The following is a 17,924-nucleotide window of genomic DNA, read 5'->3' as shown; positions in this document are numbered from 1 at the left end:
TTTTCTATGTTCTCTTGTACCCAACAGTCTGCTGGGAATCAGGGAGTAGCAGAGACCACCTCTCTAATCTTCTCAAAGGGTGGTTACTGAGGACTTTCTGGTAAAATGCCCCTCATTTTCTGTTACTAGAAGGTGTCCAGTTTTTGCAGTGGATGCAGTGGACTCTTCTGCTGCTGCTGCTGAGGCATAGTGGGATTCAATGAAATGCAGCTGTGCCTCCTTGTACCAGATCTTCATCCTTTCCTAAACCTTTCCTTCTTCCATTGATTCCAACTTTTGATCAGTTAAGAGATTTGGAGAAGGCTTGAAAGTCTTCATGTGTCAAGTCCTTTAAGATTTGCAAAGAGTTTTTTCCCCTACAGAAGAGAATGCTGGTACTTGTATGGTAGAAGAACTGGGTACCAGGAGATGGTCCAGCAATTCTCATCATGAGTGCATTTGTTACCAATCATCAGCCTGGACACTCGAAAGACCAGATCTGGATCCTCCTCCTCATACTTCCTTGGGGTTATAACAGAAAAACCAAGACTTTTTGGGATCTTACTATCCATATTCTCCTGAACCAATCTGGTTCGGTCTCTTAATTCAAGGATTTCATTCTTCCTTGCCCTGGCACTGATTCCAGTCATATTGGCTTGCTTATCAGGAAGCATGGATGCATCACCATCCACTTATACTCTGTTTTTTTTCCATCTGTCCATCCGCCTGTGGTGTTTTTGTATGGTAACACTGCGTCCCGGGCTTTAGATAGTTACATTCAGCTTCTATGCAACGATTATAATAATATCCTATTTCGAATATTAACGGTGTAATTCGCATACAGTAAATTATCAACACACTTTACAGTTGCAAATGCACATCCAGATATCCTTTTATTTACCTAAAACTTGCACATAGTGTAACTATCTAAAGCCCGGGACGCAGTGTTACCATACAAAAACACCACAGGCGGATGGACAGATGAAAAAAAAACAGAGTATAGGCATGGTATACAGTGGGACATTGCTTAATCACGGATCAGTAATCACGGAATCAGTCATGCACGGGTTTTTTCTTGGACCGCTTCTCATGCTATATCGCTCGTATGAATCTTAGCATCACGGGACAAACGTGTTGCGTATGCGATGTTTATCGGTAGGCTAAGTCTCGGCCGCAGTCCGATAATCACCAACATACATGAAACAACTCGCATTATGATATTAACTGACAATAAAGGTAATAAAACTATTCTCACCTTATATATTATTGACATATCTTCATAATAAATAGCCTATTCAAGGTATATGTATGACGTTCATTGGTAGGCTAAACCTAGTTGCAGTGCGATAACCACCAACATACATGAACAGATTCACTTTATGATATTAACTGACAATAAAGGTAATAAAACCATTTCTCACCTTATATATTATAGGCATATCTCTGAATTAAGTTCCATTCAGCAACTAAAAACAGTGATGATATTGGTAAAATGACATCAGTTGATTATTTTAAGAATGTAAACAAAACCAGAATGCAAATGGTAGATCGTATGTTCATATCATAATACTGTAATATGGTAATAATACATGCAATATGATTAGACACAGTAAAACAACAGTTTTATTAAAATGATCATTGTATTCTCAATACACAACTAATATTCAACTTTTGCTAATGGATATCTGTCAATGTTACAACCAAATCGGATGTCATCTGCCATAACTATCGAGCGTTTATCGAGTTGTGTTTAAGTTTGTCAACTGCCGATATTCGATGGTGGCTTCCAAAGGTTAAAATAAAATACATTTTTACTCATTCTTCATGTAATGGAGATTTGAAGAACTCTCTCTCTCTCTCTCTCTCTCTCTCTCTCTCTCTCTCTCTCTCTCTCTCTCTCTCTCTCTCTCTCTCTCTCTCAGCGACAAAGCGTAAACGAAATACGTAAAACCATTTTTTACTTCTATATTATCGTCATATCTTCATAATAAAAAGGCTATTTGTGGAATAATTTCATATCAGTGAAATCAACTTTCATCTATGCGAAGCCAGCCAGCTGACAAAATGTATGTACGTATATGAAAATCAAATTATGGTAGCGTTCACAGCAAGATTATCTTTCAAAATTGTAATAGTACCAGCCACGGTAGTAATAATGTTTGGGAATATACGTAACATTCATTTTCAATACATAATATCATTGTTATTTGGTAGTAAATTGTCAGGGGTTTGTGGCATGATGAAACAAACAAAATAAAGTTTTCCTTTTAGGGTACGTGCTTAGAAATCATGAATAGAATCAGCTTTGCAACTTCGTTTATTTTGATATTTTTAATGATACAATAACTATCATTTGTACTACTAACACGGATCTGTTGAGTCCAGTGTTACCAATTTTGCATTTTAATGCTAGCTTTCATTTTCTTGAGGTAATTAGCAAGAAAATTTTCAATCCAGCATCTGGCAGGAAAACTTGCATTTGTTTTCAAGTACATCTAGCATACGTATTTTGACATCAAAACTTTGTAATGTTAAGTTTAATATTTCTTTTATTCTACTATGTTTGATGTATCATGTAAGAAAAAGAACAAAATCTTCCAAACCATTTTCAGGAATTGAACAGAATAGGTTTCAAAATTATTAGGAATCATGTAATGTAATGTACAAGTACACTGTGTATGTTAGAAACATGTTTGAAAAAAAAAGAGAGCAATCAGTTGAAATTGGCTGGGTGGCATTGTTTGTATGATGTGAATTTTTTAGCACTTTATGGAGCAAAATCTAGCAAGAAATTGCTATTCCCATTTGGCAACACGCCTGCCAAAGTTTTATATTGTTATTTAGGTCGTGTTTGCAGCGTTCTTGAAATTGTACCCATATAATAAGAGTTAATTACGTGACATCCAAAAGCCCCAATTCTTTTACTCTTATGGGAAAGAAGCCTAAATGTCAGATGAAGGTTATTATGTGTAATATATTAATATGTGTTGTGAAGAAAAGAGGCCCACATGAGCATGCATATGTAGGCTTTTAGCTGTAATCCAGAGGCTAGTAGGCTACATATGTACAGTAGCACGTATACTACATATATTTTTAAGGCTAATGTTGTAAAATAACTTTGAAACTATCTTGAATTTAGTTTAAGGTGATAGTTGAAGACATATTTGGTGTTTGAACTAAAGTATGCAGTTATAAACATTGGAATAGTGGCTGTTGGGTGTTTTAACTATTAAAATAGGCAGTTTTTAGCAATTTTTGAGGGGGGGTACCAGGATAACACGGGTATTTACTTATCACGGGGGGTTCTGGGCCCTATCCCCCACAAATATCGAGGCCCTACTGTATCTCCATGGGTACCTGAACTTGAGTCTGGGATGATGGAGTAGTACCATCCTTCAAGCAAAAGGAGTCCATAGAAACATGGAAATTTCACTCAGATTCTAGTTACTCAAACCTTCCTACATAAATTGAGATTGAGGCTGATTATAAGGTGGCTAAAGCAATGGGTTTATGATGATAAAAATAAAATTTTTTGAAAAAAAAATTTTTTTTACAAACCTGTTACATGTACTGGCATCCCTTAGTTATTGGCGGCTTAAGTGCTGGAAGAGTGACTGTTTTGTTATCTTGCGCATTCCTTGTTGTCTTGATGGTGGTTAGAAGGAGGATCTCCTGAGTATTATCAAGTGTGGGTTTCTTCAGAAAAATGGTGGGACCTCCTTATAGCAGAGGCAGCTGTGCTCCATTTTGCTGTCAAGGATTGTGTTGTTTCTCACCATCAGGAAGATTTATCCTAATGTTAAGACCTCATTTTTAGATGAAAGTTACTTGCTGAAGACCATATAGGAGAAAAGTATTCAAAATATGGCAGAATAAAAGAATAAAATCCTCACTTATGGAGAGACAGGTCTTAGTAGATCTCCAAAAATCATTATATTTTCTCAGGATACTTTTTCTTTGTAGAGTTGAAGGACAGGTAGACCAGATATGTTTCTTGCAAGTGAATTTGCAACCAAAAATAACACCAAGAACTTAAAATGAGTTGCACTTTGTAAAAGAAATGTTTCAATGAACTGCATCCAATAATATTGTATGTATTCTCATATTATTGTATCATAAAATACTAACAAAGCAGTCAATGTTTTAAGTTTGGAAATTAGCTGATGACAAATACTAGTTTATATTGCCATATTTAACTCAATTTGGAGCAAATTGCCTTGCTTTTAATTAGCATAAAATATCTAGATCAAAATATTAATTTAATAAGTCTCATGAACTCTATTATTTTTCATTATAATGTGTAAAAAAAATAATGTGATTCCGTTCGCTATTTTCATTTGATTTCATCGTAGTACAAGTTTTACCGTTACATTATTTATTTTTTATCAGCATTAAAGCAACAGTAAAATGTGTTCTTTCAAGACCTGAAGTTTTGAGTAAAAGGATTCTCTCACAATTTTTATCTATGATTGTGTTTGATGGCATAAGTTTACAGTTTTATCCTTGTTGCCGATGCACGATAATAGTCATCAGCAGCTTGAAAAGTGTTCTCAACGTCAGCTACAACTTGGTTTAATTTTAACAGTATGTTTCCTTGCTGATCTTTGATCTATAGCTAACAAAGTTATTACATAAAAATATATCAGTCCTATTCTACATAACGTCATTTATACCATAACTAGGGTAATTATTTACTATCGTACGATGGTTGAAATACAAGCCAAATGGATGTTGTTATCCAAATAGGTTGTATTTAGCTAAACGTTGTTTCTTGTTCAGTTGTTCATAGCTGTACACATTTACGCAATAAGTATAACGTTAAAACTATACTTTCATCATTCTCTTATTTAACTAGAAGATAGGATAATTTGGTCTCTCTCGCTCCTTGATTGTAGGTACGCTGCTGCCTTGCACCTGTTATGAGTGAAATAAAAAAATATTTTCAGAATATTTTCATATGAGTATTAATTGCTAACTCCATCGTAAAATCGGAATATTGTAAGATGAATTATCATAACTTGAACACTACCTGTACTTCGGTGAACAGAGGTGTACTGGATTTTAAGGAATGTTTCAGTAGTTCTTCCTCATCTGATTTCAGAATTGAAGTGCAGTCATTTAATTTTTAGACAAGTGAGCTTGTAGGTTCATTTTTCTCTGCTGAATTAACTTTTGTAAAAGTTTGTAATCTGAAGGCTTGAGAAAATATGTAACTATTCATATATTTTATCTTTTCCAGATGCCAAAGTTGAATGACGTCGGTGACAGTGATCGTCTTCTGGTAATGATGAATGAAGTTGCATTTGTTAATTGTGAATGCATTGTCAGCATACTAGGGGTAACACTGACTCCCTTGGCTTTAGTCATGGAATATCTCCCACTAGGACCTCTTGACAAATATCTTCAAGCTCAAAGAGCCCATATGAAAGAGGTATTTATTTCTCTAACTTTGAATTTATCTGTTCATGTTGTCTAAAGTAGTTGTCAATTATTTATGTAAGTAGGTCATAGTACAATATTCATGAATGTATGAAATATGTAACTGTAACACTTACTCTAACATTTACTCATGAATAGTAAATATTAGAGTTGGCTGGGCTACACCGAGGACCAGAAGAGTTAGAAGACCCAGATATGTTTGGTTCACAAGTGTGTAATGGGAATGTGCATCATGTGTGTGGGTGTGGTGTGGCTTCTAACTGAAACAGGACAAGTTTGCAGTTGCCTGTAATTCATGATCAATGCACAACTTTGCTAAACTTTCTTGTTTTTTTTGTTTTTTTTATTCTAGTGCAAATAAGTCATCATGGAGCTTAAGAACGTTAGAGATTGGCGTACGTACTATATTGAAAATTGGTATTTTAAAATGAAGAGATTGCAGTACGTACTATATTGAAAATTGGTATTTTTAAAATGAAACTTTTTTAGGAAAATATGAAAAGGGATGGTGCTGCATCACAGATCTGGTAAGAAGTTTTGTATGCCAAAAACTACAATTTCTTCAGTATTAAAACATAAAGAGGCAGTGAAAGGAACTAATATTGCTAATGGAAGGAAATGTTATGAAACAAATCTCACACAGTTTAAAAGGTTGAAAAATTGTTGCCAATTTTAATACATGAAAAACAGTTAGCTAGTGATAGTATTTCTGAGGTCATCATTTGTGAAAAAAGCCAAGGATAAACTACCTGCTGATCTCTTGAAAATATCCCTGGAATGAGTGCTAACACAGGTAATACTGAAGCGTTCAAAGTCAGTCATGGATGGTTTGAGAAATTTAGGAGAAGTGGCATACACAGTGTGGTAAGGCATTGGGAGGATGCTTGTTCTGAAAACAGGTGCTCCCAAGAAGTATGCTAGGGTAGAAGCTGGGGGTTTTGTTCCCCAGCAAGCCTCTAGTTGTAATGAGTTAGGCTTGTACTGGAAAAAAGACCTTACTGGACCTGTATAACTTGAGAGAAGTCACTGCCAGGACACAAGCCAAGGAAGGACAACCCCTTTTGCTTGATGGGAATGCAAGTTGGGATTTAAAATTAAACCTTTGCCTGTCTACCACTCAGAGAACCCAAAGCTTTAGTAAAAATTATACTGTAGTTTTAAAGAGTAAGGTGAATGTGATGTGGATGGTTAATAGTTAACATTTGGTAACCAGACAATTTTTTATAGATAATGAATAAAGTGATTGGCTCTAGTGTCAAAAGTTCCTCGTTGGACGAGTGGGTTGCGTGCTCACCTACAGATTCAGTAGTCACGAGTATGAGTCCACACTGCCAACGTGGAATCAGAGGAATTTATTTCTGGTATTTAGAAATTTATTCCTCGATATAATGTGGTTCGGAACCCAAAATAAGCTGTAGGTCCCGTTGCTATACTCTGTTTTTTTCCATCTGTCCACCCTCCGGTGGTGTTTGCGTATGGTAACACTGCGTCCCGAGCTTTAGATAGTTACGCTATGTGTAAGTTTTAGGTAAATAAAAGGATATCTGGCTGTACATTTGCAACTGAAAAGTGTTTTAATAATTTACTGTATGCGAATTACACTGTTAATATTTGAAATAGAATATTATTACTATTGTTGAATGTAAGCTAAATGTAACTATCTAAAGCCCGGGATGCAGTGTTACTATACACAACACCACAGGCGGGTGGATAGATGGAAAAAACCGAGTATAGGTAACCAGTTGGTTCCTAGCCACGTAAAAAATATCTAATCCTTTGAGCCAGCCCTAGGAGAGCTGTTAATCAGCTCAGTGGTCTGGTAGAACTAGATATAAATACAGTAATATCTCAGACTTCAAACTTAATCCGTTCCAGGAGGTTGTTCAAAATACAATTTGTTAGAAATATGGAACAAGTACCCCCATAAGAAATAAAGGGAGTCAGGATAATTTGTTCCAGCCAACCCAAAAAGTCCCCCTTTTCACATTTTTTTCTATTATTATTGATGTGTTTAAGCGTTATTTTAAGGGTGTAAAGTAATACAGTGAACCCCCCATATTTGTGGACTCCGGATTTGCGAACTCACGTATTTGCAGATTTCTCTCAGGAACATATACCCCCATTATTCGCGGAAAATTTGCCTATTCGCAGTATTTTTGTATGAGAAATATCCACAAATTCGTGTTTTTTTTTTTTTTTTTTTTTTTTTTTTATCAATTTCATCATAAAATGCACTTTTTGTGATAAAACTATTAAAAACTAGGTTTAAACATTTTTTAGTGGGTTTTTTTCTTGAGTTATAACAACAAAATAGGTCAGTTTCAAGCATTTTTTATAGGGTTTAGACTATTTATTGGGGTTCTAACTATCGCATGGGTCTGCTACCCATCCCCCCCGCAAGTACGGAGGGAACACTGTAAAACTACCTTATATGAAGTCAAATTTTCTATTAAAAAAAAAAAAAAAAATTCTGTGTACGATTTACAAACTATTTTGATGAAAATGGCACAGCCGGCTTGGGGGTGGAGCGAGGAGAGATTTAAAACCCTTTGCGGAAACCGAAATGGTTGCAGTAGGCAAAGGGTTGATAAAGAAAATTAATTTTATTTTACATTTCACAAGGATAATCAAAGGAATCGATAGTGTGTGTCCAATTGTATCTGTGGAGAGGGGAGAGTGTATGAATGTTGACGTGTTTACACTTGGATGTAAAGTGCATGAAAGATTAATTATGCTACAATACACCAACTTACTGTTTACAAATGGTGGAATTTAAAATAATCATGAGAATTTTGCAAACAAGTATGTCATAAGTAAAAATGCAAGAAAAGTAAAGAGAGATTAGATAACTTTTCACAAGGAAGTCATTTAAACAAACAATTGAAGGCCAGCAAAGGCTGAATGCTGTGCCAGTGTATTTATTATGGAGCTATGTTATACTTTTACAGTGGTTAAAATCATAAAAGCCATTGTCACTAGATAGGCATTTTATTTTACACTATGAAAAAAAGTATTTGGGAAAAATCGAGTAAGTGATGAAAACGGTGAATAATCTTCCCAGCTCAGCTGGTAAGTTAGTAGGAAGTAGACCCCCATCTTCCTTTCCTCTTCTCTATCAACTCTCAGCAACATCAAAACACTGGCAAAAGTAGATTTTTTTCTACTGTATTGCATTTGATTGTTTTCATGTTTTATCATTGTTTAAATCTATGTATTGTGAATAACATTTTTTATTTTTTTTAAGTGAATTGTTACTACTTTTTATATACATACGTATTTAGTAAAGATTTTATTTTCTTTTCTTCCCTCCTCAACAATATCATTCTTTTGTTATTCCTCAAAAATATAAATGCTCCCTCCTATCTCAAGTTAGCTGTGCATCACCGCAATGACAAATGATTTGTTAATCGTTTATGCTAAATTTTATTGTAAAAAGCTTTGTTATATCAGTTACTATTTTGTTGAATACTGTGGTTAAACTATACCGTCTCACTCGACGGACTGAACATTGACTCAGTTAAGATTTTTTTATTGTTACTTTATTGCATTTGATTGTTTTCATATTTTATCATTATGGTAAATTTATTGTGAAATTCCCTTTTTTATGTGAATTGTTATTGCTTTTACATACATGCAGTAATATTTCAACTCTCTTCTCCTTCTCTCCTCAACATATCAACGCTCCCTCGTTCAGTCTCAAGTCAGTTGCATGTGACGTCACCGCGGTGATGTACGATTTTGTACATCTTTTATGCTAAATTTTATATTGAAATTATTTATTCTTTTATTTATTTTGTTTTGAATATGTTATCATTAAACTATATATGTAAATGAAAAAGCATGTTAAACAGTTTTTTGTGTTGGACCCAGTAGGCCATCAAATACAAGTATAAATTAGATAATCAATCAGTTCGAAGTACGAGCCTATGTTCGACAAACGATACAAAATTTCCTAAAAAAATTTCATTGGAAAAACAGAATGTTCAACTTCAGAAATGTTTGACCAATGAGCTACCACTTTATTTAACTCTAGTGTCAAGACTACTTTGAGGCAGAAATGATTTGCCCCTGGAAGAAACTATTTTTTTGTTTATAAAATAGTCTCATCAAATAGAAGACTAGCTGATGATGTGAATAGTGCTACTACAGACCAGTTTATAAGAGCAGATTAGATAAAGGGGTCAACACCCTCATGTAATTTATTTATGGATTCATTTTTGAATGGTTTTTCCCAAGATGGATCAGGAGGTCTTTGAGGCACCTCTGTCCATGTTAGTCTATGGAAAGTCCGTTGTCCCCCTTCTATTTATTTATTTTCCTGCAGCTGCTTATACCCACTAAAGCATCTATGACAAAAATGAGAGCATGAGTAGGGAACACCATGTGGTGGAGGTTACTCACCAGAGAAGATTCAAAAGCAAATTTTTCAGTTGATGATGCAGTTCTTAGACAACTCTGCTCATTCTAGAAATTATGGCATAAGTAAAACAAAAGGTGTTCAGGTAACATCAGAATTTTTTAACCCTTAAACGCCGAGTGGACGTATTTTACGTTGACATTTTTTGTCTCTCGGGTGCTGACTGGATGTATTTTACGTCGACATACAAAAGTTTTTTTAAAAATTCGCGGAAAAATACTTATAGGCCTACCAGCCAAAAACTCTTGAATCATGCACCTTGGGGGATGCTGGGAGTTTCACGATCAATGGGTTGTTTTGTTTACAATCGTTACGCAGGCGCACAAGCGCGAAAGCGCGAATTTCTTTCTTGCCGCACTAAAAAGTATCGGTGACACATCTCGGTAATTATTTCGTCACTTTGACATAATTTTTGTACCATTTTAAATTAGCCGTTACATAGAGTATTATATATGAAAATGTACGCATTTTTATGTAGAATATAACAAAAAAATACTCATGATAGCTTTTATCAGTTTTGAGATATTTTCATATAAATAACGATAAGTGCCAAAATTTCAACCTTTGGTCAACTTTGACTCTACCGAAATGTGTCGAAAAACGCAATTGTAAGGTAAAACTTTTATTTTTTAGTAATATTAAATCATTTACCTTCATTTTGGGGGGGGGGGGGGGGCAACAAATTGGAAGTCTCTAGCACATATTTTTTTTTCGATTTATGATGAATTTATGAAAAACTTTTTTCTTACGTCCGCGCGGTAACTCTTCCGAAAAAATCATACATGCGATTGTGGTAATGTTTGTACCATTTTAAATTAGCCGTTACATAAAGTTTTATATATGAAAATGTGTGCAATTTCATGTAGAATACAACAAAAAATAATTGAAGGTTGTAGCTTCTCTCATTTTTGAAATAGTTTGCATATAAATCACGATAAATAGAAAAAAAAAAACCATGTCGGGCCGGTCAACTTTGACTCTACCGAAATGGTCGAAAAACACAACTGTAAGCTAAAACTCTTACAGTCTAGTAATATTTCAGTCTTTATCTTCATTCTGAAACAAGTTCGAAGTCTCTAGCTCAATATTTAGATTTATGGTGAATTTAAAAAAAAAACTCCTTCCCTCTGCGCGCGGATTCTCCGCCGCAAATCTCCGAAATGTTTACGTCGCATTCTCGGAATATTTGCTCTGTTTCATATTAGGCATTTCTTAGAGTTTTATATATGAAAATGTGCACAATTTCTGTAGAATAAAACGAAAAAATATTTGAAGGTTTTGTAGTTTTTCTAATTTTTGAAATAAGTTTGCATTATAAAAAATATATATATATATATATAAAAATTCGACATTCGGTCAACTTTAACTCATCAGATATGGTTCGAAAAACTGCAATTGTAAGCTAATACTCTTACAGTATAGTAATATTCAATCATTGTCTTCATTTTGAAACAAATTGGAAGTCTCTAGGACAGTATTTAGATTTATGAATTTACATTTAAAAAAAAAAATATTTGTTTTCACCGTCCTCGCGTTACGATTCATGCATCATTTTGTGATAATATTTTTCCGGTGTTGCTTTTTATCGTTTTTACAATGTGTTATACCACCAAAAATGATCGCAATTTAGTGTACATTACAAAAAAAAATTAACTCGTACCTTTAACCGTTTTGCGCATAGCGCGATTTGAATACAATTATATATGAAAATTTTGTTTTGGAGTGCTATCTATATCGCATTATTTATATATAATAATGATCATTTTTTTTCATTTCCTGATGGTTTTGCATACTAAACTTTTAGGCAATGGACAAAAAAAAGGGAGCCAAAAAATTAACTCTTAATCTTGAAAACTAAGCGCGCTGTGATTTTTTGAAAAATATTTTTTCCGCTTCCACGCTCACGTCCGAGACCCCCCACGGCACACGGAAGACGATTTTTAATATACCCCTTCAGCGTTTAAGGGTTAATAATATGAAATTCTATGTATGTTCTGTAATTGTTTACTATATTTAGGTAGAACTTGTGGAAGCAGCAACTTATTTGGCTCGTGCTTTATGGTATCTTAACATGGAAGGGATCCAGCACAACAAATTCGATGTCATAATGTACTGGTGGCAATCACACAGAACAAACTTTCAGGTAAGGGCAGCTTTTTTTTATGTCTGTTTTGCATGTGAAAAATTGTCATAGCCTAGAATTATCAAGGTGTTTTTGGTCACCTAATTTATCTTGATAATATGTCTTATTTGTTAGGGGATGATTTGTTTCATCATAAATCCATTAAATTATAACTGCTCTATAGTGTGCCAAAACTCATCTAAAACACTTCAGCCCCCTTTAATTTGTTGAAGAAAGAGAATGCAGACAGCTTGTAGGGTACCCTTCTATTTATTCTTGCATTTACAAAAGTGTTCTCTACTCTCTTGAGTCTGGTGACATTAGATTATATATATTTTGTTTTTTCTGACAATTGCCTTCCATCCATTATTCATTGTTTTTATATCACTATTCATTCTTTTCATGTAATGTATATCAATTCAAATGCAGTGAGTTTGATTGGTATGTTTTCATTCATTTTAATTAACTAATTGATTTGGATGTGAATATGGAAAAAAAGTTTTATTGCATGGTTCAAATTAGCCCCTCCAGGTGTTTTTTGTTATATCAAACCCAGCCCAGCAAAAAGTTTGCATTCATGACTGAGGTGATTTTAACAATTACTTGGGGGAAAAATCCTTGAAAAGGTATGTTAGCTTAGCTGGATTTCATATGTTTTTTTTCTTCCTTTCTATCTTCAACTGAAAAACCCTTATGGACAGAGTCAGTGGACTATAAATCTAAGAAGGCTTGAAAGCAAAATTAGGGTACTGAGAAAGACAAGTTTGTTCGAAAGTGATAATAATCAGCAGAAAGTAATGAAATAGCTCCTTGCTTAAAACATGTATAATCAGAAGACTCCACAAATTGCACTTGGCAAACTATTCCAAATTGTTGTAGCTAGGATGAAACCAACAACAACTGAGTAGTCTTAAACCTGATACTACTATATAATAAGACACATTTTCAGCAGCAGCCTGCATAAGGTTTTGAGCAAAATCAGCAAGGTCAGGGTAGAAAAGGGTGCAGAGGATGTTAGTCATGTAGAATATTTTTATGCAAGAAACATAGTGATTCACATCTATATCTCTGCCACAAGTCAACATTAAAGAGTTGGCAAAATAAAACTGACTGATGACATAACTCGGATTATATGAGTTTTGAGATGAGAATCAGGACTGAAAGACCACTTTTGAGAGTAGTACTCCAAACAAGGAGAAGTGTGGAATTGCAGTCACTTAGGTATAATAGCGTCCTCATGAAATATTAAAAAACATTGCTGCAAGATACCACATTTTTTTTTTAGAAAGAGAGGAGGGAGCAATATTTTATATATGATTCTCAAAAGTAAAAATTATCATCAAAAGTTGTGTCTTAAAATCTTAAAATTCACTAGAAATTCAAAATGTTATATCATTTTAAATGTGACAATTTTTGTGGCCTTGAAATGTCACACGCTTCCTTAACATTGGGCTATCTGATTCCATGTCATAATATAGCAACCATCAAGGAATTAGCTCATTTTTTGTTTTTGGGTCTAATAATATGGTTGCATTAGTAGTTGATTTTGTTGCTGTGTGACTGGACTTGCTAGGGCTATATTTTACGTAATTCAAAGATTTTTGACGCCAAAATTTATGAATATAACGGCTTCTTGTGTTCAGGAATGTTTTGTGAATTTTGAATTGAAGAAAAATGTTTGGTACCAAGGCCTAATGTACATACAATATATAATTTATTGTACACTGTTCCAAAGGGAAGCTCATCTTAGCTCACACATCATAGAGAAAAATATGCGCTCTACCAAATAATGAAGGTCAGATTACCACTGCTTTCATTGAGTATGTCGCTGAATGGCAAATGCTATAGCGGAATCTTAATTCACTCACACTTTATAGTATAACGGTTGTTCCTCACCAATATTTCTTGTTTCAGTGAAAGCTTACTTGAGGAATGAAGGTCTTCCTGTAGAACTTAAGGGGTTTTTGTTCCCTTTTGTAAACAAGTTATCATGCCCATGCTCCTACAAGTGAACTAGTAAATGACAGCATGCATGTTGTTTTACTCAGCTGTCAGTAAGGTCTTTCATGCAACCCTTTGATCAAGGTGTTATACAGTGAAATGTAAAAATGTAAACAGTCACCTTTCATTTTTTGCATAGAGGCCAAAAAATTCTTTTTGTGCCATTGTGAGCATTGAAGGTACCTTATATTATTTCTGCTTTGGTTGGAATGGCATCAGTAGGTAGACGTTGTCAAAGGACTTGATAAAACACTACAGCCCGCTGTAGTGTTCCAAGTATTTGTGTGCTTTGGGGAAAGAGGAGGACAAACAAATTTTTTTTACAAGGGGGGGGGGGGAACTTCCCTCAGATTAATTAGTGATGCCAGCCATAATGGCCAGAAGGCTCACAGAGCATGATGTATGGACAGCATGCAACAGATGATGATACACCAATAATCTCGAGATGCAGATGAACAAAATTATCGTTGTATTACAACGCTTAGGTAATAAGAACAGACGGATGACATTGATTTTTGGAGAATAGGAATTACAACTGAAAGTGACATGGGACATCTGCATTAGAGGCATATGAGAGTGCTCAGTATGTTGACAGATATTTTTGCTTACCAGCCTGGAAGTCCGGATGCACCATGTAATGTAGAGGGACTTAGATAAGTGAGGCACCATTTTTTGACTCTTTTTTAGAAGAGCCTTTGAAACAAGCCTTAGTCCTCTTCATGTTTAATTTCCTCCCCCATGCTGGCAACAACCCTGACAGCCAACTTTTTGGTCCATCTAGCATATTAGCAGTGGTGTCACCTCTTAGAACTGGGTAAACTTGAGCCCTAGGAGGTGACTTTGAGCCCCTTAGAGACATGACCCTGAGCCATGAGGTTGATGAACCTAACTCTTGAAGGTTGTTGATCTAGAATCTGACAGATTGTTGATCTAGAGCCCCCCAGTGCCTGTACAAGGACATTTTACTGCTCTGTAGAGATCATCTCACCCTACTATAGCAACTTTGTGCTTATGTAAATGTCAGAGTTAAGTAAAAATCTGGTGTTTTCCCCCAACTTTTAGAGTGGTGTAGGAAGTGGATGAGTGTTGGCTTGTTGAGACATTACAATATCTTTGTTAAGAGAAATCCTTGAGCTGTGAATTGGCCATTGGTATACCTTCAGTTTACCAACAAATTCGTGATAGGACTGGGAGGTTAGGTGAACTTATATTATGAGTTGTGAGATTTAACATTTTGTTTCAGTAAGAATACACTGTGATTTGATATAATAATGCTATAGGTAATATTCACAGTTGAATGCTTCTGCTTGACCACCAAAACATATCAGAAACTGAGAGGTTAAATCAGCTAGTTTATTCAGAAATTTTTATTTTGGGATGGATTTGTCTCCAAGGAAGCCACCTGATTGGACTTCTAGAGTTGTACTTTAAAAGGATTGTAATAGTTGTCTTCTTTTTTTAAGAAATGTACCTCATATTGTTTAGTTTTTAAAGAAATTTTCCCTTCCTGTGTTTTAGTGCTTGGCACTATGAAAAGATTGTAATAAAAATTTTGAATGTTATGATTAGGACAAACACACTTTCTATATTTTTGTGAAATTTCATTGATTTCCCCTGTATGCAGGTAAAATTGGGGTGATCCTGGATTCGGTACCTACACAGAACAAGACATTCATTGGATTCCTCGAGCATCATGCCCAGCCTTCCTTAGCCGTAAGCCAAACAACACAAATGATATCTGGGCTTTCAGCACAACTCGTGGCAGATATTTTCATTGGTGTTTCTCCTCTTCCAGGTACATTATTGTAGTTGTTATTAAGATGATGCAACAGGCCCTTTAACTTTTTTATTGACTTGGTTTAAAATCCATTTGCTACTGATGCAAGCATCTTACGAAGTAATCTTAATTATCCAAACTTTTTTTAAAGTTCTCCTGTAATGAGAATGCTGTTATTGTCTGTCCATGTTTGTCCAGCAAGGGCTAGGACAGATATTTAATATTTCTATTATTATTATATTATTATTATTATGGATTCCTCTTGCTCAGGGGCATAAGCTCCTCTCTTTCTCTCTCTTTCTTCTTCTTCTTTTGCTTCTTCTTCTCTTCTTCTTCTTCTTCTTCTCTTCTTTCTTCATGCAACGTTTTCGTCTTAAACCCAGAAGGACATTGTCGTGCAGGTGTTGTGAGACTGAAGTTCTTGCGGGAGTCTTACAGTATATATATAGTCTGTTGCACAGCGTCGGTCCTTAACGATTGAATTCTGATTGGTTATGGCTCAGCTGCTGATCCCTTGTTGGCGGATGCCTCAAGATCAGAGGGGGTGGGTTCCTATGCGGACGCTGCAGTAGTCGCTCAGACTGTCGTAAGGGAAGGGCACCTCTCCTTGCAGGGTTCTGATTGGTTTGGAGGGATCGGTTACATGACATCGCTACTAGCCGAATTGTCATTGGATAGTTGCTGTTGTGATGTTAAAATAGAGTAATTAGTGATTTAATTCTCAGTGAAAAATGCTGTGAATAGTCAAATTTCCCATGAATAATGGGAACATATGTTCCATAGAGAAACCCAAAAAATCTTAAGAATGCAAATACATAGGGATTCCACTGTTTTTCCGATACGTAATACAAACCCTGGTCCTTAACAATAGGCAGGTAACTAGCGGCAGGCTGGGACGGTCGTAAGCTCGAAACAAGGGGAGAACGGTAGTTAACTTGCTTGTCCGATCGTGCGCGCGCCCGCGCGCCCGAGAGGTGAAGAATCACTTTTGCTTTCGGCCGCGGGTGTGAAGGACGTTTGTTCGTCATCACTCTCTGCCCGGTTCATCGTCGTATGCTTTGTTTATATTGTTTTTTCTACTAAGGGTTTTGTTTGACTTGAAAATGAACTGTAAGTACACTGTTTTCATTTTCATTACTTAATTATGAATCCCACATGGAGCTATCGCCGTAGATTTGCGGCGATTTTCCGCTCTTTTCATGAAATTGACTTGAATTATGTCTCGGTGCCGAGGGCGGGTGGGCGCACTCGCGCCGAGTCATGTATTTTGGGCGAAAGTGTGTAATTGAAAGATGTAAGTACTCTTTTTCATTATATTTTTGCCCTGTGCGTTCGTTGCAGAGCGTGATTGCGCTCGGCACGAGCCTCTTATTTGGATGAATAGAATGCAATTAAAGTGGATTCGCAATGCAGTATTCTTTTCATTTCATTTATTAGTTGCATCAAATTTATTTTGGATCAATTTCCGCTCTTACCCGGGGAATTAATCCTTACGATTTATTTATGTGAAAGTGAAAATCGCAAGTGCAGTATTCTGTTTCATTTTCATATTATTTTTATGATAGCAATCATAATTATTATGGATCAAGTTTCCCGCTCTTACCCGTGGGAATTGATCTTTCCCCCTTAAGTTCTATGAATGAAGTGCAAGTGCAGTATTCTGTTTCATTTTCATATTACTTTTTCACACTGCTGTGCGGGGGTAGGGAAGCGAAGTCTGCCAGGAAGTCATCGGAAAGCTCTCCGCGACTCCCTTGGTATCCTTATTCTTCGTCTTCTTTTCTGCCCCCCGCTCAGCTTCTTCGTTTTGTTTTTGTATTTGGGGTCTTCCTTGCTTTGTGGGTGGGGCATGTCTCCCCCCCGTGCGTGAGGGACCCCTCTTACTAATCTGTCTGTGCTACCGCAGGTGCTACATCCGTGGGAGACGACCTTGGATAGGTAGGGCCACTGCGGCTGCAGGGCGTGCCTAGCATCCACGATCTGCTGCAGCTTCTAGCGAGGTCTGGGGCGTGACCTTGGAGCGGTCTCCACTACAACCTTCATGGCCGCTTATGCTGCTTCCCCCCGCTGGTCTACACTCCCCATGCTGTGTCGGGTGACGCCATCTGCCGTACTAGGGCCGGTCGCCGCCGTCGAGGAGGGGTATGCCGCCGCGCCTGTGTTTTTTTCTTCGTGTTGCTTGCCCCAGA

At 36.1% G+C, this 17,924-nt stretch overlaps 2 protein-coding genes across 4 annotated transcripts in view; both read left to right on the top strand.

Moving 5' to 3' along the window:
- The window catches only part of LOC135226912 (tyrosine-protein kinase hopscotch-like), a 32,555-nt gene extending 16,958 nt beyond the window's left edge, over window positions 1-15,597 (top strand). Inside the window, exons 7-9 of the mRNA XM_064266595.1 lie at window positions 5,219-5,410; window positions 11,853-11,978; window positions 15,583-15,597. Coding sequence (XP_064122665.1) covers window positions 5,219-5,410; window positions 11,853-11,978; window positions 15,583-15,597 — 333 coding nt within the window. The remainder of the gene's footprint in view (window positions 1-5,218; window positions 5,411-11,852; window positions 11,979-15,582) is intronic.
- LOC135227039 (tyrosine-protein kinase hopscotch-like) overlaps window positions 1-17,924 on the top strand; it is a 185,140-nt gene that overhangs the window by 57,080 nt on the left and 110,136 nt on the right. The window lies entirely within an intron of this gene.

This window comes from Macrobrachium nipponense, chromosome 15, assembly GCF_015104395.2.
Source record: "Macrobrachium nipponense isolate FS-2020 chromosome 15, ASM1510439v2, whole genome shotgun sequence".
In the NCBI taxonomy this organism is placed as follows: Eukaryota; Metazoa; Arthropoda; class Malacostraca; order Decapoda; family Palaemonidae; genus Macrobrachium; species Macrobrachium nipponense.
This window is presented reverse-complemented; position numbering and strand designations above follow the sequence as displayed.